The 21,095-nt window shown below is 51.3% G+C and overlaps 1 protein-coding gene across 2 annotated transcripts in view; it reads left to right on the top strand.

Moving 5' to 3' along the window:
• The window catches only part of RALGAPB (Ral GTPase activating protein non-catalytic subunit beta), a 1,758,088-nt gene that overhangs the window by 974,873 nt on the left and 762,120 nt on the right, over positions 1-21,095 (top strand). For both annotated transcript variants that reach the window (XM_086932393.1, XM_086932392.1), the window contains exon 18: positions 5,198-5,352. In XM_086932393.1, coding sequence (XP_086788519.1) covers positions 5,198-5,352 — 155 coding nt within the window. The remainder of the gene's footprint in view (positions 1-5,197; positions 5,353-21,095) is intronic.

Here is a 21,095-nt window from a genome sequence, read left to right as displayed (position 1 = left end):
CACGCTACGATAGGGCGCACTATGACACCCTAGAAACACTTCTACAGCACTTGCCAGATCAGTATAAGGAGGCTGCGGAGATGCTGATTCAGGAGGGTAAACTCATTACCAATGCCTCCATCAAGTGTGCTCTAGATGTGGCTGATACCGCCTCGCGAGCCATCAATACTAGCGTTCTGCTACGCCGGCATGCATGGCTCAGAATATCAGGCTTTAAACCAGACATTCAGACCACCATCCTCAACCAAACAGTAAATCCAGACCACCTGTTTGGACCTGACGTAGATGCCACACTCGAAAAGATGAAAAAGGACACTGACACCGCTAAATCTATGGGTGCCCTTCAGTCCCAGCAGTTTCGGGGTGGTTCCTTTCGCCGCTCCAATAACAGAGGCACCTCAAGGGGTCAAGCGTCACAATCCACACAATTCTATAAAGCTAACACCCAAACCTCATATACCAACAAAGGTAGGGGTGGATACCGTGGCAACAATGTCAAGGGCAGAGGACGTGGAAATAACAGCTCCAGGTCCTCCACCGCCAGCAAACAGTGACGCCTTGTCACTGCCCCCCGACCACACAACACCGGTCGGGGGGAGACTCCAGCAGTTCCTGCCCGTGTGGAGGTCCATCACCACGGACAGGTGGGTCAAATCTCTCATTCAGTACGGTTATTGTCTGGAACTCACTTCCATCCCACCAACCATACCCCCAAGGAACCGTCCTATGTCCGGCGAGCACTTGCACTTGTTGCAGCAAGAAGTTCAGGTCATGCTGCAATAAGGGGCAATAGAGCTCGTTCCACTACGGGAAAGGGGAACAGGGGTTTACTCCCTGTACTTTTTAATCCCAAAAAAGGACGGATCTCTCAGGCCCATCCTAGACCTCAGACCTCTCAACATGTACATTCTGTCAGAGCATTTTCATATGCTTACTCTGCAACAGGTTCTCCCACTGCTTCAGCAAGGGGACTTCCTGGCAACTCTGGACCTCAAGGATGCTTATTTTCATATTCCCCTGCATCCTTCGCACAGAAAGTATCTGAGGTTCACCATTCAAGACCAGCACTACCAGTTCAAGGTACTGCCCTTTGGGGTCACCACGGCGCCCAGGGTCTTCACAAAGTGCCTGGCGACAGTGGCGGCGACGTGTCCCAAACCATTCACCTTCTGCACGATCTGGGATTCTCACTGAATTACCCAAAGTCCCATCTCCAGCCCGCTCACATACGGCAGTATCTGGGCGCGACCATAAATACTCTGGTGGCTACAGCACAGCCAAATTCAGTGAGGATCAACAGCATTCTATCGCTGATTCAAAAATTCAAACCTCAACACTCACTTCCAGCGCGAGTGTTCATGCAGTTGATCGGCATGATGGCCTCCTGCATCTCCATTGTCCCGCACGCGAGACTACATATGCGCCCGCTTCAGGAGTGCTTAGCACGTCAGTGGACTCAGGCTCATGGGCAATTGAAAGACCTAGTGTTGGTGAGCGGTCGGGCATACAACTCTCTGCATTGGTGGAATCCACAAAACCTTTGCAAGGGCCGACCGTTCCAGGAGCCTGTGCCACAGATTATCCTGACGACGGACGCTTCTCTCCAGGGTTGGGGAGCGCATGTACTCCACTACACGGTGCAGGGACTATGGACACTACAGCAAAAGAAGATGCACATCAATGTGTTGGAACTGATGGCGATCTTCATGGCCTTAAAGGCGTTCAAAGTACATCTGTGCAACAAGGTCGTGTTGATCCGGACGGACAACATGACAGCCATGTACTACATTCAGAAGCAGGGACGGACACACTCTCCACAGCTGTCTCACCTGGCTCAGAGCATGTGGAAGTGGGCCATTCAGAGGAACATCTTTCTCATGGCAGAACACCTCCCAGGCAAGGACAACCAGATGGCGGACCTGCTCAGCAGGCACAGCCACCAGATGCACGAGTGGGAGATACACCCATCAGTACTCCAACCGTACTTTCAAACATGGGGTCATCCAGAAATAGACCTGTTCGCCACAAGGGAGAACGCAAAATGCCAAAGCTTCGCCGCCAGGTTCCCACACCCGCAATCGCAGGGCAATGCGATATGGATGAACTGGTCAGGCAAATTTGCGTACGCTTTTCCCCCAGCACCCCTGATACCGCTGGTGGCACGCAAGCTCAGGCAGCACTCGATGACCCTCATCCTGGTTGCTCCAACATGGGCTCGCCAACCATGGTACACCACGTTTCTGGAACTGTCCGTGGTACCGCATCAAAGGCTTCGCCTCACACCCAGCCTTCTGACGCAGAGCCATGGAGACATTCAGCACCCAGATCCGCAACAGCTCAACCTGGCGATCTGGCTCCTGAAGTCCTAGAGTTTGCTACCTCAATCTTCCTCCAGATTGCATGGACATCATTCGGGAGGCAAGAAAGCCCACTACTAGAGCATGTTATGCGGCTAAATGGAAGCAGTTTGTCATTTATTGTGCAAACCACAACATCAATCCACTAGATGCTTCCATTCAGAACATCATCTGTTACCTGTTTCATCTGTACCAGTGTAATTTGGCATATGCTTCCATCCGCATTCACCTGTCTGCGATGGCCGCATACCTCCAAAATAGACAGCACCTTTCACTTTTCAAGGTGCCTGCTATCAAAGCTTTTCTGGAAGGACTCAAAAGGGTCATTCCACCACGGACCCCTCCAGCTCCAGAATGGAACCTCAATGTGGTTCTTACAAGGCTGATGGGTCCTCCCTTTGAGCCACTACATTCCTGCGAAATTCAATTCTTAACTTGGAAGGTGGCTTTCCTGGTAGCAATTACATCGCTACGGAGGGTTAGTGAGCTGCAGGCCCTCACAATTCAGGAACCTTTCTTCCAGGTCCATGCTAACAGGGTAGTGCTCCGCACTAATCCTAAATTTCTACCCAAGGTTGTGTCTCAATTCCACATAAACCAAACAATTGAGTTGCCAGTGTTTTTCCAAAATCCTGAGTCACTGGCAGAGCGGATGCTCCACACCCTTGACGTCAAGAGGGCACTAATGTATTACATTGACAGAACCAAAGATTTTAGAAAGACTAAGCAGCTGTTCGTTGCCTTTGCGTCACACCACAAAGGTAACGCTATTTCCAAGGCTGGTATTGCTAGGTGGATCGTGAAGTGTATTCAGATCTGTTATGCAAAAGCTAAACGTACTCTTACAATTCCACCAAGAGCCCACTCCACCAGAAAGTTGGGGGCCTCTATGGCCTTCCTTGGAAACATTCCCTTAGAGGACATATGTAGAGCAGCCACATGGTCTACCACACATACATTTACAAAACATTACTGTGTAGACGTGCACTCTAAACAGCAGGCAGCTGTAGGGCAGGCTGTTCTCAAAACACTTTTCCAAACTGCTGCAGCTGGCACGGGCGTCCGCCGCTAATGGAGGGACTGCTATGTATTCTATGCACAGATATTAATTCAGCAGCCGACATGCCTCGAACTGCAAATGCTACTTACCAGTATGCATCTGTTCTTGGCATGTAGGGCTGCTGACATTCATATCGCCCACCCTCCTCCCCGGCGCCTGTAGCAGCTGCAGTATTCATGTATATGCTCATAGCATGGTCATCACTCACATAGTTCACTCCATCTCGGCCACAATGGCTAAAAACAATCTGGGGATGGAGGCGATGCCCATGCGCACTGTAGTCCAGGGGAGGAGCCACCTATCTCGTGATACTTCGAAGACTCTTCCAGGACAACAATGTGCAATCATCCGGACCCAACACTAGGCGGCGATCTATGCACAGATATGAATGTCAGCAGCCCTACATGCCAAGAACAGATGCATACTGGTAAGTAGCATTTGCAATATGGCCCAGAGGGTGTCGTCCCCTTCCAGGTTCTACGTCGGGATTATGGCCTCCCCGAGACGGAGCGCATGCGGTATATGCAAGCGCGCCACTGGGTGCTACAACCTCAAGTGCGCGCGACGGCAGACCGGGAGATCACGGTGTACGAGCGCTGGCTAATCACTCGCACGTCGGACGCTAAGCTTATCTCCGATTTGTACAAGATGCTGCAGCCCCCCCCTTTCATATCCATAACCCGGGTAGGGAGCGCTGGGAGCGGGAGCTTGGTCGAGTGCTGAGTCATACTGAATGGGACCACATCTCCTACCGGGCGCGCCACTCTGCCTATCACACGGGGCTCACGGAGACCTTCACCAAAATTTCAACCTATTGGTACCGCACTCCTGAGAAACTACATGAGATGGATAGATCAATACCGGGGACGTGCTGGCGTAACTGTGGTCAGAATGGCACGCTCACTCATATCTTGTGGGACTGCCCCCTTTTGGCTTCTTACTGGGAGGAGGTCCTCAATGAGGTTGACAAATGTTTTGGGATAGAGCTGCCCCGATTCCCTGCCTATGTCCTCTTGGGATTGCCGAATGGATTGATGTACCCTCTTAGATCTAAAAGGGGTAGACAGATAGCGATAGCTTTGGGGTCAGCTGTACAAAACATACTCATACACTGGCGCTCCACCACGCTCCCCACTGTTGTCGGCTGGCTGCACAGATTGTGGCATGTCCTTGGCATGGAGAAGCTGTCCTTAGTGGTGACAGGGGACGTAGATGCTTTTGAGGAGCTGTGGGCGCCTTTCCATACTCTGTTGTGCTCTGAATTCAAAGAAATCACCTGCCCTAGGTATCTCAGACTGTTGCGGCTGACACCGCCGCCGGACCCGCCTGTTTGATTGGTCTAAGCCGGCATCTGGTAGCGGGGGCAAACGATAGGTTGCTGAGAGGGGAGAGCGAGTGGTTGATGGCACAGTACAGGGGGTGGGTACGGGGTGTGGGAGTTGGGGGGTTGTTGGCTGGGTAGGAAATGGGGCAGGATTGTTTTCCCCACCCTTTTTTCTTTCTCCTTTTTTCCCTTTCCTTCCCTTCCCCCCCCCCTTTTTTGTCTTCACCCACAGGTGCGTGAGCTGTGTTTCCAAGCATGATGGTGCCCAATGTGGCGATAGAATTGCTTTGATGTATCTAATGTACGCACTGAGTATGAGGGCACCTGTGGTTTTCTTTTTCATGTACTTTGTTGTTTCCTTCCTTACCCTGCTTCAATAAAATACTTTAAACCAAAAAAAAATGTTGGTATATTTGTCTTCCCTCTGTTAAATGTTTTGCATTTGTTTTCCTTTAGGACTGCCTGAAAGAGGTGTTGGAGATTGTTGAGCTGGGTATCTCTGGTAGCAAATCCAAAAACAGTGATACTCAAGAAATCCGAAACAAAATAGATAAAGACCCAAATCCAGCTTCTATGAGGGTAAAGGATGCCGCTGAAGCTGCATTGACTTGGTATGGTTAACACATTGATTCTGTTAGTTTTTTTTTACTTCAGGGGTCCCATTCTAATACAAACCCATAACTCTGCTGGTCATTTCTTTTTATTTTAATGAAATAGCAAAAGAAGTAGACATTCACAGGGTTACTAATTACTGGTTTTAATTAGTAGCAACATAAACTTCACAGTAATTATTCTGCACATTAAACTAATTCTAGGGAAACGTGAATGCAATGTTTTACTTTGATTAATAATTACGTTTTTTACATTGGCCTAAGCAGACTTACTCTTGTTTTTTAAAATGCGTGAGTGATGCTGTGCCTTTGTTTTCCCCATTCCTGCCTCTGCACCGATGACCCTAAAATGTGATCTTCATGATTTAATTAAATGTTTGAAATTCAGTTTGCTCTATGGTCCTGCTTCAAGTGTTCACTGTAATATTGTTAAAATATATTATTTTCTGTTTGTGATGCTACGGGAGAGGAAGTATTTACAGCTTCCAACAATATAATGTATTTTCCAATGGCCAAACGGAGATGTTGCTTATATTTCTGAATGTGACATTGTTTTCTATGCAGGACATAATTCATCCCATTTTTAATAGTAGTAGAGCCAGGGTTGTGATACTATCTATTGTGTTTTCTGTTGTATTCGCTTAATGTAACTTTATTTTCACCCAACGGTGAGTGCATGATTTATCTGTCCTACAGCATTTAAGTCCTCACCATTTACGAAACGAGCTAGAAGTTCCTTCACAGATCCCTTTAGAGAACAGATCTATGCTGGTTTGTTTATCGGTCTGCAGCTAGATTATTTTCCACGTTCTGCTCTCCTTCCTTACCGAGGAGTGCTTATGATAAATGGTTCCTGATTCTCATTTGTCTTGTGTTGGACCCTTAGTTGATGCTGGCTATAAATTAGTAAAATTAATAATAATTAATACAAGTGCTGACATTGTCAACCTAAATGTGGATCAGGTTTACAAACAGACTTGTGGTGTCCTAGGCACTAAGATTGTTAGAAAATATGTTTTCGTAGAAAGGAGAACTTATGGTTTTTTTTTTACTTGGACAGCAAGATATTCAATGCACCAGCACGTGCTTCAAGAGCTATTTCCTCTATTGTTTGATTTGTATGGATGTTTGTTTTATATTCCTGTTTTTTATGCACTTTTGAAAGTCTTTCTTCAAACTAGTAAATTCGTTTTTTCATCATGAGTCAAGCCTAGTTATAACAGTTATGTGAGGACATGGCTTTAGCTTAAGTGCACTCTATTCATTGCTAAATATGCCTGAGCACATGCTGCCTTGATTGATGGTCTTATTTTACCCAATTTAGGCCTGCTCTTTATCACAGAAACTTGGTTTTCTGGCTCCTCTTCAGTTTCAGTTGACATACTTCTACCTTACAAATATTACATTCTACACAAAGATAGATTAATTAAAACTGGTGGATGCCTAGCTATCATACACAAAAATAAATGGCATGAATTGTCGACTTGCTGTCCTTCTCCTTTGAACTGACTTCAGTTTCGATCAGACTTACACAGAACAAAGATTTCTGCTTTCACCCAATCTGCCGCCCACAATGGAATAACTCTTTTTTTCTCTTCCAGGGGATCCTCATCAATGGTCATAAGCACTGATTTCTTTTTGGTAAACTTTATTTATTGGCATACATAATATACCATATAGAGTGAGATACTCACAATTAGGACATTGGCTGTAAAGAGTCATATAGCATTCACTTCAGATATATTCAAAGCATAACACAGATCTTGGAGTGGAATCAGACAGTATATGAGCACATACAGCAGGGCATTATTACACAAAGGAAATTATTCTGGTTGTTCAAGTTCATGCTACAGACATTAAAGGCTAACAAATGTGACAAGAAGTTTGAGAGGCGATTCGTATTACAGTAGATATGCAGTGTCTAGTTAGTAAATGGGGAGCTCGGCTTTAGGCTGCAGTTGCAGATAGGTGGCGAAGGGCTCCCATATATCCTTGGAGGGGGTATCGCAGAGGCATAAGCTCCCAGAAACTCGATAATAGTTCCTGGCAGTAGGCTACATTACCGAGCCATTTTTAGCGGTGGGAGACAGTCTCCTGCCCCAGTGCTTCGCTGCTCTTTGTTTTGCTAAGAGGGGGCGCATCGCTGTGAAACTGTGGCTCGCAGTTGGTATATCCCATATGTAACCCTGCAAGCACACCCTGGGGTCAAGTGGGAGCAGGGCCTCAGTGATTTTTTCAGTTATGGTGCAGATTTCGGTCCAGAAGTCCACCACTTTATGGCAGTACCATGCCAAATGTATGAAGGTAGCACAGGTGTTATTACACCTCAAACTGGGGGGTCCGGAATAAGGCCCATTTTGTACAATTGCAATGGTGTGCGGTAAAGGCGGTGTATGTACTGGAAATAAACACATGGGGAGAGGGAGCACACTGCTTCTCATCCCAGCACAGTTCTCCCCATTGCATCCTGGTAAATGCAGTACGCTTACTTTCAAAGTTGCTGTACTTCTTCACCAAAGTTGGTACAGATAGCTCTGTTATCGCTAGACACGTGTTTCTGGGTTTAGCCCTTCATCAGAAGAGAGCAAAAGTAATGTAGAACAGAGAAAAGTCATCAGACGTTGGTGAAATGGTGCCAAAGTCTTCACAGGTCGCAGTACCATTCCACAGGCCCACAGGTGCATCCCAGAAGAGATCAACAGCTCATTGGCTCAAGGGAGCCTTTCAAACACTTGGGGGGAGGGAGCACACTGATTCACATCCCAGCACAGTTATCCCCATTGCATCCTGTTAATGCAGTATGCTTACTTTAAAGTTGCTGTAGTTCTTCACCAAAGTTGGTACAGGTAGTGCTGTTATCTTTAGACACGTACTTGAAATGAACTTGCCTTAGCCTATAGTTGGGAAATAACATTTCTAACTGCCCGCAGTAGAAGGCCCAGTGGGCATCTTTCAGAGCAGGGCTGAGGTCCGCATCCAGATCGCCCGGGCTCTCTGAGTAATATTCGGGTGGTGTGTGAGTACACACACATATATATTCTAGTGCTGGCAGCATGGGGGGAAAGTTGAGAAATTTATTGAGTTGTGTGCTACAAACATCTTGTATCTGATAGCACAATAGTGTATCTGAAAGTGTGACCTTGCAAACGCTGTATCCTCAAAGCGGGAAATAAAGTGAGCATTAGGATTTAGGTCTGAGAAGGTATTAATGCCTAACATTCAGGCTCGTCTGATCGTGCCCTTATCCTGAAGTGAGGGAAAGTTATGGTGGGAAGATGAGTGGACAGAGGGGACATACAGTGTAGAGAGGCCAGCTCGCTTTCGCAGTCCCTCCTATGTCCATCACATTCTACTGTGTTTATCTCATTCTGGGAGGCCTTCTAGGGGTTTAAATAGTGCTGTCATAAGCAGAGGTGGGGCGGGTAGGGGCAGGGTGCGGCTGGGGGGGGGGGGGAGCCGACAGACGACGGAAGGTATTATTTATTTAATTATACCAATTCCGTCTGTCGACTTCCGACTCGGTCCGCCTCACCACTTTTACCTTTGCCAGCCGCCACTGGTCATAAGCGACCAGGAGAAGCCTAATTTCGCTCTATAGCCAGATGGTGTTGAAATGGAGTTGGGTGCAGCCTGTTGTGTTAAAACTGTGCTTGGGAGCAGAGAGCATGCAGTTGCATGTCTGGTGCGCCTAGTCCACGTTGAGCTAGCTGTAGTGTAAGAAGATCATAGGATGCCTGTGGCTGTTTGCCAGCCCAGAATAGTAATCATGTTGGATCTTAGGCTTTTAAAAAGCTGGGCAGGAAGGGGGAGCGGGATATTAACAGAGTTATAGAAACTTTGGCGAGACCACCATTTTTGCAATCGATATGCGACCGGCCAGTGATAACGGCAGCTTTGTCCACATGGGCAGATGAGTTTCAAACCAGTCCGTAGCGCATCTATTATTCACTTGAAAGAGCTCTTCTGGGTCTCTACTGAGCCATATGCCCAGGTATCATACTGAGTCCGTCGCCCACCTTAACGGATACTCAGGAGCGAATGGTGTTGTTGTGGGAATCTGAAAGAGACACGTTAGTGATAGATTCCTTACCTTAGAATATCCCCAGGCGTCAGACTGGATCCGGAAATTTTTGCGTAGCAATACCCCTGCGCGCTGGTAGGCGTCGTCTGCGGCTCCGCGTCCGTCGGCGGCGTCGTGAGCGCCGGGATGACGTCGTCGGAGTATATAGACGGCGCCCATGCGCGCTGACGTCAGTTCTTCTTTTTTCCGCGCCAGCTAGCGCAGATCCGGAAGAAGCTCTACCCCCAGTCACTTTTTGACTGAAAACTTTTTGATCTTTTTGATCCTCTATTTAGTCGACTATCGACTATCGGTGCCAGGGATGCCCGGGTTCAAGCCTTGCTCGAAGTGCGGCTGACTCATGTCGGTCACGGACCCCCATCGCCGGTGCCTGAAGTGCTTAGGCCTCGACCACGACGATCGAACCTGCGTCGACTGCCGGGCTCTGACGTCGAAGGCTAGGCGGGAGCGGTCCCGCAAGCGTCTCGAGCTGAGGCACTCGGCCCCGCGCCGCTCCAGGTCCCGGTCCCGGTCCCACGGGAGGTCGAGGGACAGGTCGCGAGGTCGGAGTCATCGACGTTCCGGGAGTGGACACCGATCGTCTGGTTCCAAGTCCTCAGGTAAGAGGCATGAGAGGTCGGAGCGACACCATCGGTCCTCCGACCCGCCCCGACGCTCGCTCGATGCGGCCGGGGACTCGGGCGACACCGCCCACGCGGCTCCGCGGGAGTCGCAAGCGTCGCCGCCTGCCCCACACCTTCGGGTCCCTGGGCACGGCGCGCCGCAGGAGGAGGTCGAGAGGTACCTCATGGCCATGAGGGCCCTCCCTCCTCAGTCGGTTCCCGTGGCGCCTTCGGGCCGATCGGCTCCGTCTGGAGGTCCTTCCGGGTCGGGCGCTTCGGCCCCGATGACGTCGGGTTCTTCGGGCCCGGCGCCGCTGGCGACTTCGGTCCCGGCGCCGCGCGACCTCGCTGGATCCGGCTCCGGATCCGGGACCTCGCCGGTCGACCTTACGACCTCGCCGGCGCCGTCCCTTCAGGTGTCGTCCCCGGCAGCCGATGTGGTTGCCGACCCCAATGTTCCCTACGGTCCTACTCAGGGGTCGGAGGGGCGCCGCTGGGCGCCGATTCCGTCAGCCTTTGGAGACTTCTATCTCCACGAGGAGGCCCTGGCTGTTAATCCTGGTCTCCAGGAGCCAGGTGACGAGGAGCAATGGGAGGGGTCCGAGGACCCTCTGGCACGTGATTGCCAGTCGCATCAGGACTGGACATATGAGCTTGGGGAGGCCAGTGGTATTGACACCTCGCCAGACACTGGATTTACGTCGCCCCCGACTGTGGCTTCGGAGGCGGGTTCTGCTTACAGCGTAGTGTTGACGAAGGCAGCTAAGGCCTTAAACCTTCAGCTCCCCGTCGCGGCCGTGAGGACTAATCTCCTCACTGAGGTCCTCAAACAGCAGTCCGGCTCCACGGAGCCCCTTCTGCTGTTCAATGAGGCCTTGTGTGACGTTCTGCTGGGCACTTGGTCCAAGCCCGCCACAGGCCCCCCTGTGGACAGGAACGTGGCCAGACGCTACCGCCCGGCACCGGGCGACCCATGCTTTTTGTCCACCCATCCCACCCCCGAGAGCCTGGTCATCCAGGCCTCTACCTCCCATTCCGCATTCCCGTCGGCCCCGCCCGACAGGGAATCCAAGAGATATGAGCAGTTCGGGAAGAAGGTCTTCTCGTCTGTGAGCCTAGGGCTACGGTCTGTGAACACCAACTGTCTCTTGGGCCGCTACACCCACACCCTGTGGGACACGGTTGCGGAGGTGCTGCCACAATGCCCTGAGGAGGTCAGGGCTAAACTCAGCCAAACCCTTGCGGACGGCCGAGATGCGGCACGCTTTTCTATCCGGTGTGGGCTGGATACCACGGACTCACTGGGCAGGGCGATGGCAACGACGGTGGCGGTTCGACGCCACGCCTGGTTGAGGTCCGCCAACTTCTCGGCCGATGTCCAGGCCACCCTCCTGGACATGCCGTTTGATGGCCGTCGCCTCTTCGGCGACAAGGCAGACCATGCGCTGGAACGTTTCAAGGACTCCAGGGCCACGGCCAAGTCCTTGGGCCTTACGGCCCCACGCCAGCAATCGGGTGCCTTTCGCTCCTTTCGTGGCCACGGAAGGGGCGCCCCACCACGGACCGCCAGCCACACGCCGCAAAATGTCCAGCAGCGCGGTGGCGGACGTGGGAACCGCCGTGGCGGTGGTCGGGGTCAGCGGCGAGGCCAGTCCACACCTCCCTCAGCAGCCCCAACCTCAAAACCTTCCTAGTCCGAGTTTTCAGGCCCATGTGACGCCTGTGGGAGGCAGGGTTCGCCATCACCTCTCCCACTGGCATACAGTCACTTCGGACAGGTGGGTGCTGCAAATTGTCCGAAGGGGTTTCTCCCTCCCCTTCGAGTCTTCCCCTCCATCCATGCCACCTCAATACCACCGTGTGTCGGGGGATCACTTGCAACTTCTGCAAGAGGAAGTTTCGGCCCTCTTGGCCAAGAGAGCCATCGAGCACGTTCCTGGGCCAGAAGTAGGACGTGGTTGTTACTCCCACTACTTTCTGGTGCCCAAGAAGGGCAAAGGGGGCCTACGCCCTATCTTGGATCTGCGGAACGTCAACGGCTTCCTCCGGACGGAGAAGTTCAAGATGCTCACTTTGGCTCAGGTCCTGGCTGCCCTGGACCCAGGAGACTGGATGGTAGCGTTGGACTTGCAGGACGCCTATTTCCACATCCCCGTCCTGCCGGCCCACCGGCGTTACCTGCGGTTCACGGTAGGCCTAGAGCACTTTCAGTTTACCGTGCTCCCCTTCGGCCTTACCAGCGCCCCACGGGTGTTCACGAAGGTGATGGCGGTGGTCGCAGCCCATCTGCGCAGGCAGGGGGTATCAGTCTTCCCCTACCTCGACGACTGGTTGTTGAAGGCGGGCTCGCCCCAGACAGTCGTCAGCCACCTCCAGACTACGGCCGACCTCCTGCACTTGCTGGGGTTCTCCATCAATGTGCCGAAGTCGCACCTGTGTCCCTCTCAGAAGCTCCTTTTCATCGGAGCGGTTCTCGACTCGGCGCAGTTTCGGGTTTACCCACCCGAGCAGCGGGTTCGGGATATTCGGGCTCTGATTCCTGTCTTCAGACCGTTATCCCGGGTCTCGGTCAGGTTGACGCTGCGGCTTCTGGGACTGATGGCCTCCTGCATCCTTCTGGTGCGTCACGCCAGGTGGCGGATGCGGGCTCTGCAGTGGGACCTGAAGTTTCAGTGGGCCCAGCATCAGGGCAACCTGTCTGATCATGTCCTGATCTCGGAGGGCACTGCGAAGCAACTGCAGTGGTGGCTCACGGACCGCGAATGGGTCAGTGGCAGACCCCTCTCCCTCCCCCAGCCGGAGCACGTAGTTGTGACGGACGCGTCCCTCCAGGGCTGGGGAGGCCACATGGGAGAGGCGGAGATCAGAGGCCTCTGGTCTCCGGCGGAGTCCCGGCTCCACATCAACCTTCTGGAGCTGCGGGCGATTCGTCTTGCACTGAAGGCATTCCTCCCCTCTGTCAGGGGGAGCGTGGTGCAAGTGTTCACCGACAACACCACCGCCATGTGGTACTGCAACAAACAGGGCGGTGTGGGGTCGTGGACCCTTTGCCAGGAGGCTCTGCGCCTCTGGCAGTGGCTGGAACATCAGGGCGTGACCCTGGTGGTTCAACACCTGGCAGGCTCTCTGAATGCCAGGGCGGACGAACTCAGCCGCCGGTGCATGATGGATCACGAATGGCGTCTAAACTCGGACGTGGCGCAAGGTCTCTTTCAACAGTGGGGAGAGCCTTGGTTAGATCTATTCGCCACAGAAGAGAACGCGCAATGTCAGCAGTTCTGCGCATTGGAGTTTCCAAGGCGGCACTCGCTCGGAGACGCTTTTCGTCGCGAGTGGAGCTGCGGTCTGTTGTACGCCTTTCCGCCTATACCACTTCTGCCCAGAGTGCTGAAGAAGATCAGGCGCGACCGGGCCCAGGTCGTCCTTGTGGCTCCGGACTGGGCACGAAGATACTGGTATCCCGAGCTACTCAGCATGTCAGTCGATCCCCCGATTCGTCTGCCTCTTCGGGAGGACCTTCTGTCGCAGCAGCAGGGGACGGTCCTGCACCCGAACCTGTCCAGTCTCCACCTACAAGCTTGGAGATTGAGCGGCGGCAGTTGAGGCCATTTGACTTGCCTCCCGAAGTCTGTGACATCATTCTGGCAGCCAGGCGTCCCTCCACTAAGTCGGTATACGCCTGCCGGTGGAACAGGTTTGTGGCATGGTGCGCAGCAAAGGCTGTGGATCCCCTCTCTGCACCCCTTTCGGAAGTGCTGCTCTTTCTTCTTTCCCTTGCCCAGCAGGGCTCTGCTCTGGGCACTCTTAAAGGGTACCTTTCTGCTCTTTCAGCCTTCTTGAGGCTACCAGATCAGCCTTCTTTATTCAAGTCCCCTATTGTGAGTAGATTTCTGAAGGGCATCACGCACATGTTTCCTCCTGTTCCCTTCGTGATGCCCCAGTGGGACTTGAATCTGGTTCTCACCTATCTGATGTGTGCTCCCTTTGAGCCACTTCATAACTGCCCTCTTCGTCTCCTTACTCTAAAGACGGCATTCCTGGTTGCCATCACCTCTGCCAGGAGGGTGAGTGAGCTCCAGGCTCTTTCTTCTTCTCCACCTTTCCTGTCTGTTCATCCTGATAAGGTGGTGTTGCGTACACGACCTTCCTTTCTGCCCAAGGTTGTCACGGCCTTCCACATCGGGCAGTCCATCACTTTGCCCACCTTCTTTCCGCCTCCGCATCCCTCGAAAGAGGAGGAGAGGCTCCACCGTCTGGATCCAAAACGTGCGCTCTCCTACTACCTAGACCGCACTCGCCAATTCCGGGTGGATGACCAACTCTTCGTTGGTTACGTGGGCGCGAAGAAGGGAAAGGCTGTACACAAGAGGACCATCTCCAGGTGGATCATCTTGTGCATCCAAGCATGCTACTCCATGGCGAGGAAGGAGCCCCCGGCTGGATTGCGGGCTCACTCCACTCGGGCCACGGCGACGACAACTGCCCTGGGCCGCGGTGTCCCCCTGCAGGACATCTGTCAGGCAGCCACGTGGGCCTCGCTGCACACGTTCGCAAGACACTACTGCCTGGACAGTCAAGTCCGGAGGGATGGCTTCTTTGGCCGTTCCGTCCTCCAGGACTTTCTGGTGTGATATTGGTTCGCAGACCCACCACCGGGGTTGGTATTGCTGGGGTATCTATTCTAAGGTAAGGAATCTATCACTAACGTGTCTCTTTCAGATGCACAAGTTACTACTTGTGTAACGATATATCTGTAAGAGACATTAGTTAGTGATAGATTCCTTACCGCCCTCCCATCCTCCCCGTTCTGCGAACCGATATTTAGGGTTAAGGTCATCCCCTTTCAGGGCCCTAGTTTCATGGCACCAGTGTTAGTTCTATCATGGCTCTGCGTATCTGGCGCGGAAAAGCTGTGTGTCAGAACTGACGTCAGCGCGCATGGGCGCCGTCTATATACTCCGACGACGTCATCCCGGCGCTCACGACGCCGACGACGGACGCGGAGCCGCAGACGACGCCTACCAGCGCGCAGGGGTATTGCTACGCAAAAATTTCCGGATCCAGTCTGACGCCTGGGGATATTCTAAGGTAAGGAATCTATCACTAACTAATGTCTCTTACAGATATATCGTTACACAAGTAGTAACTTGTGCGTTAGGGGAAGCAAAACATATTTAGCCCAGTTCATTTGAATTCCGGAGTAGCCTTTAAAGTGCACAAACTTCCCTGTCAGTGGCGTCAAGTTCTTCTGTGGTTGTGACAATTCAGGGCAGTAGGGGCATCAGTCGATTTACAATCACCTTGGCGTATGTCTTGTTATCAATATTTAATAGCGACAAGGGGCAATAGGAGTCACATTGGTCTGTAGGCTTATCCGGCTTCAGTATTGTTACTAGGACGGCTTCCCTTAAAGATGGGGAAAGTGTTCCCACTGTCAATGAGTTGTGATACATTTCGATAAGATGTAGGATAAGAAGAAAGACTTATGTCAGCACATCCAACCCTGGGGCCTTGTTTCTCTGGAGGCTCATAACGACTTGAGAGATTTCCTCCGGAGTAATAGGGGAGACTAAGTATTCCCGGTGTACATTCTCCAGCCACAGTAGCTGTACAAAGTCAAGGTAGGTTTTAAGCATGTCTGTGCCCATCACATGGGAAACTAAGTATAACAGGGCATAGAAGAAAGACATAATTTCTAATAGTGCCGGAGGGGAGGACAGGTTTTGCGAGTTTATATTGCGCAGCAGTCCTGCCAGAGTTTTACCGGGGTGGTCTCCTTCGCCATATCGTTTTGCCTGTGCTTCCATACCCAGGTAATTGACTCATCTAGCCACATCTTCCTGATATTCGGTCAATTTGCCCCATACATCAGCCAGAATTGAGGCTTCCTGTGTTTGAGAGAATTCCATTTCTAGTGCTCGGATATTTGTAAGGGCCTGCAGCCCCCTAAGCACACCGGCTTGTTTGGCAATGCAGACCCCTCCTATTACCACGTTAAAGGCCTCCCACAGCGTGGAGGGAGACTGCACTGAGCCTGTGCTGCATGCAAAAAAGTTATTAATGGCACCTCTTCGCTTAATACTGCGTCTCATAATGCATGTGGCGCTCGTCGCCAAGTGAATGCTCGAGGCATAGTCTGGGTACCTGTATAACTAGATGTACTGGTGCATGGTCCGCCAGTGTGCGCGGGCAGAGGGAAACCATTTTAGTCCATGCAAGAGCATCATTGGAAGTCAACCAATAGTCAACTCAGGACCAAGTGTTGTGGTAGAAGGAAAAGCATGAACCCTTGCATCTGTCACAGTGGGTATGGCACCATTTGTCCTGTAGCTGATTAGCTGATATTATGGTATCTGAAAGAAACAGGTTAGTGTTATAATCTTTATCTTAGAATATCCCCAAGCGTCAGACTGGACCTCGGAAGTTTTCGTCAGCAGTACCCCTGCGGGTCGGTAGGTGGCGTCGTACAATTCCGTGTCTGGCGTCGTGGTCGCCGGAATGACGTCGCGGGCGCTACTTAGACACCGCCCACGCGCGCTGACGTCAGTTCTTTATATTTCCGCGTCAGCAAGCGCAGATCCGGGAAGAGCAGGTTCCTGTGAGGAATGTCACCGTATGATGTCAGTGACAGACCCACACCGAGTGTGTCTTTTCTGCCTAGGGCGAAACCACGACCCCAAGTTGTGCCCCGACTTCCAGGCGATGGCGACATAGTCTTTGCGGGAGCGGTCCCGAAAGCAGCTTGAGTTCTGGCAGTCAGTTCCACGCCGATCGAGGTCCAGGTCCCGTGGGAGGTCGAGGGACCGTGCGCAGAGTCATCATCATCGGTCCTCCGGTTCCAAGTCTTCGCTCTCTGGGTCATGTAAGGCAAAGCACAAGAAGTCGAAGAAGCATCATCGCTCTCCGACTACCCCTCGCCGGTAGCGCCCCAGGGGGTGCCTCCCCTGTGGCTCCGGCAGAGCTTGTGGTGTTGTCGCCGGCCTACCCGCCCTATTGAAGGACTGGGTTTTCTAAGACCCAGCGGTGCCAGGGATAACACCTAAAACCTTCGTGGGTAACCTGTTCCGGCGTACAAATGACAGAGACACGGGACACTTCCTTCGGCGTCAAAGATTCGAGGTTTATTACTGCAGGGAACACAGAAGTCACAGGAAGTACAGCATGTGCAAGTTCGAGGAGTCTGCTTCAAATTGTATCTGTGGATCGCTCTTCTTATACAGTTTTTGGGCATAGGATAACATGGTGCACAAAGGATTACAACCTGGTTCCCATCGTAAAGGTCATTGGGGGTCACTTTCATGTATTCAGGGCCCGGAACATAATTACAGTAGCATGTGGCAGTTCCCAACTGTAAAAGTACATCTTCCCACCATTAGTACATTCCGTTCGGCTGTAAACGAATCGAGGAAGAAACAGAAACAGGTGCAGAGGAAGACGAGGACAGTGAACAGATCGAAGAGGGTGTAAAAGGGGTGGTATCAGGAAACACGAGTTGCAGGCATCAAAGGAGACGTGCCTAATGAATGCACAACTGAGACAATAGACCGGCACGGCAAGATGAGCCTCGAGCGGGGCCATCTGCCTTACAGTGTCATCCCCCTCATCATAAAGACACCTTCAAAGGAACACGTGTCTTCCGCAAGAGTTTGGGAATCCCAGGGTCGCGAAGCGGACAGCGTCCGTTCGCTGGCTACTTGAGGGCAAGAAACAAAATGGATGCCGTATCTAAGATGGAACCCGTGGGTTCAGATGAAGAAACCCACGAAACAAACAAACGGTTTAGGTTAGCACAGCGAAAACGCGTACACCCACTAAACTCGTCATTTGCGGCTCATAGATACCAGACTCGACCATATTCGTGCGAGTCGAAAACACCACTTACAATTGTCACGGAACCTCAGACGCTCCTTTTGCCCTCATGTAGGCAAGCACTAGTCGGAATCAGAATCGATCTCGATATTCATCAGACCATCCAGATACTGTTGCAACATAATTCTATCCATCAGAGTTCCTTTGGTAACAGGCGGCTGCCTTATACACGTCGTAGCACAGAGGCCACATAAGGCAGGACCACACTGCACACAAAGACAACACGTGAACAGGAATGCTACAACAACCCCAATGATCATCAGAATCTTCCAACCCCAAGTCGACATTAGGCCCCAAAACCACCCGAGTAGCGTCCAATCCCCTACATCCACGTGTATGGACTCAGAGATTTTATGCAACTTCGAGATGGCTTGATAGACAGTCGGAGCGTTGTCTGGAATGAATATACAACAACTCGAATGGATCACCTTACATACTCCACCTCGATCTGCTAAGACGACGTCTAAAACCATACGATTTTGTAACGTCATAAGCCTATCCGCCTGAAGCTCAGCTGTAATATTGCCAAGGGCACTGGCAGTGATATTAGCTGTCGATTCCACCACTCGAGTCAACTGTCTCAGGTTCCTACTATTGATCATAGGTCCCCAAAACGGCAAGAAACCCTTGAAAAAGTCTCCTGCCTCTTGGCCGGCAGTGTCCTCTTTGCTAATCACGCCTCTCACAACTCTAGTCTTGTGATAATCGGAGGAAACCGTAAAAGTCGGTGGCAACAAGTTTGCAATATAACAGGTGCCCGCGAAGTCAAGGGGTAACCATGTATATGCACGGTCGTAACAGACAAAGTACGTACCCTTGGCAGTCGGGAGAACAGGGGAAGAGAGCATTGGTAAAACGTACGTCTCAGAGCAAGCACTCTCCCCAAGGTGAGCTCTCGGGCTTCGGCCACGGCCTTTCAGACAAAAATAACCAAGGTGGGGTACGATCCATATTGGAGATGAACTTTTGAGCTGTCTTTCGCCCACGAGCGCACTATACTCAACCTCACTCAGATCCCTATAGGCTTGCACCTCTTCCTCTGGGATGAGCGATGGTTCATAGATATCCCTATCTAAATCAGCAATCGCTATTGCCAAAGGCTTATGGTACGGACCGGGACCAAAGTGTGGAGAACGTGGCTCTCGATTGGGGTAAGAATCTAGTGCGCTTCGAAACATTGTTTGGAATGCTCGAGCTGAACCCTGGGAACTGTAAGGAAGGACCAAGTACGGAATTCCCTTATCGGTGGTATGTGGCATTAACCCACACACCCAACAATTGGTAGTGTTCATCACCAACTGATGCTGATGAAGGAGCTGAACGAAGGAATTGTTCATGAATTCCGCACGTCTAACCTGCTCGTGTTGTGGTAAGATGTGGAAGGAATGAGGAGAGACAGTGGAGGTAAGTTTAGGTTCAGAAGAAGGGGTAGGTGAGGCAGTAGGCAACAATGACTGTATCATGTAATACACCCCACCCATCAATAACGAAGAAACAGTTAGGAATAGAAGGAACACCTGAAACATGAAGCATTTTGTACGTGCAATTCTACGCAATTCGAATCTTTGGGCCTGAGCTTTTTCCAATTCCGACAGCTTCGAGAAAGCCATCCTCTAAAACCGTCCGCAACGTTCTTGACGCACTTCGTTCTGTGTAGCAGTAGTCAATCCCCAGGAGTTCCTAGGAATCGACGGTCTCTGACCTAGTGTCAAGACCTACTAACCAGAAGGAAGTACCCGCGCGGCCCTACGGTCTACCCGGATGTAAGGTATTTTAAGCAACAATATATATATACAACATTTCCTAGCTGTGGAAACAAATACACATATGTGGAAAAAGACTCAAAATTTTACAAAATCACAATTATGCAAAAGTGTTCAGACTGAAGAGTGGTAATGGGGTAACGTGGATGTCAGGGGAGAAAGCAAAAATATTTCTTTATTAGTCTCTGGTATTGGAGCGAAGAAAATATCGGTTTCTCCCAGGACGAGTCTGATCGTCAAACAGTTGGTCCGATGATAGAACAGAGTTCTGTTGACCAGTCAATTGTTCAGATCTTGAGTTCTGTGATGACAAATGTTCAACAATATCGTTCTGCTGCACTGAGGTATCTCCGACAGGCTGAGCGTCGCTGAATGGGAAAAAGTTCGGTACGGTCTCAACTTCAGACGAAGCGATGCCCTTCCTCACCCACGAGTCCGCTGGTAGAGGTATAGGTACCTTTTTGGTGTGGGTGGCATGCACCCAATGCTTGCGCCCCTCCAAACGAACAGCAGTCCTCGTGGCAAAGATCACCTGGTAGGGTCCGGTGAAACGAGGCTCAAGATTGCGCTTCCGGACAAAATTCCTCGTCACCACCCAGTCTCCAGGCTGGAGCTGGTGGCCTGGACCCTCCGTCTGCGTCGGCAGTGCTTCAAAGACCTGTTGGTGAATTAACCTCAGTTTAGCAGTCAGATCATAAAGATAATCGATCAACATTGGATACTCAAGATCAGAGAACACACTGGGTCTAGGGACCCCCCAAACATTGGCAGGACGACCGAACACAATCTCATAAGGACAGAGCCCTACTGAGAGTGTACAGTCGCCCTGGTTGACAGAAGAGCTAAGGGCAAAGCGTCAGGCCACGAGAGACCAGTCGTAGCCTGAATCTTCGCAAGTTTCAATTTAAGGGTGCCATTGTACCCTGAAACCAGACCCGCTGACTGGGGATGATTGGCGCTGTGGAATTTTTGTGTAATTCCAAGGCCCTTGCACACATTCTTCATCACACTCCCTACAAACTCACTTCCGTTATCAGACCATACAATCCGTGGCATTCCATACCGAGGGAAGTATTCCTTCAGTAGGATTTTTGCAGTGGACAGAGCAGTGTTGTCTTTAAGAGGGTAGGCTTCAATCCATCGGGAGAATGCGCAAACCACAACTAAAACGCACTTTAGGTTATTGCATCGCTCCATATGGATGAAGTCTAGCTGAATCACCTCAAAGGGACATGAAGGAGGAGCAAAATGGCCAGGGGGTGTAGGCGTTCCTTTACCAGGATTGTACATCATACATATCATACAATTCTTAACCAATCTCTCAGCACACTTAGCGATACCATCATTCTTCCATACAGGGGACAACAGCTTGCAGATACCTTTCGCACTAATATGTGACAAGCCGTGTGCCATCGTCACAACAGCTAG

This window comes from Lissotriton vulgaris, chromosome 7, assembly GCF_964263255.1.
Source record: "Lissotriton vulgaris chromosome 7, aLisVul1.2, whole genome shotgun sequence".
Taxonomy (NCBI): Eukaryota; Metazoa; Chordata; class Amphibia; order Caudata; family Salamandridae; genus Lissotriton; species Lissotriton vulgaris.
This window is presented reverse-complemented; position numbering and strand designations above follow the sequence as displayed.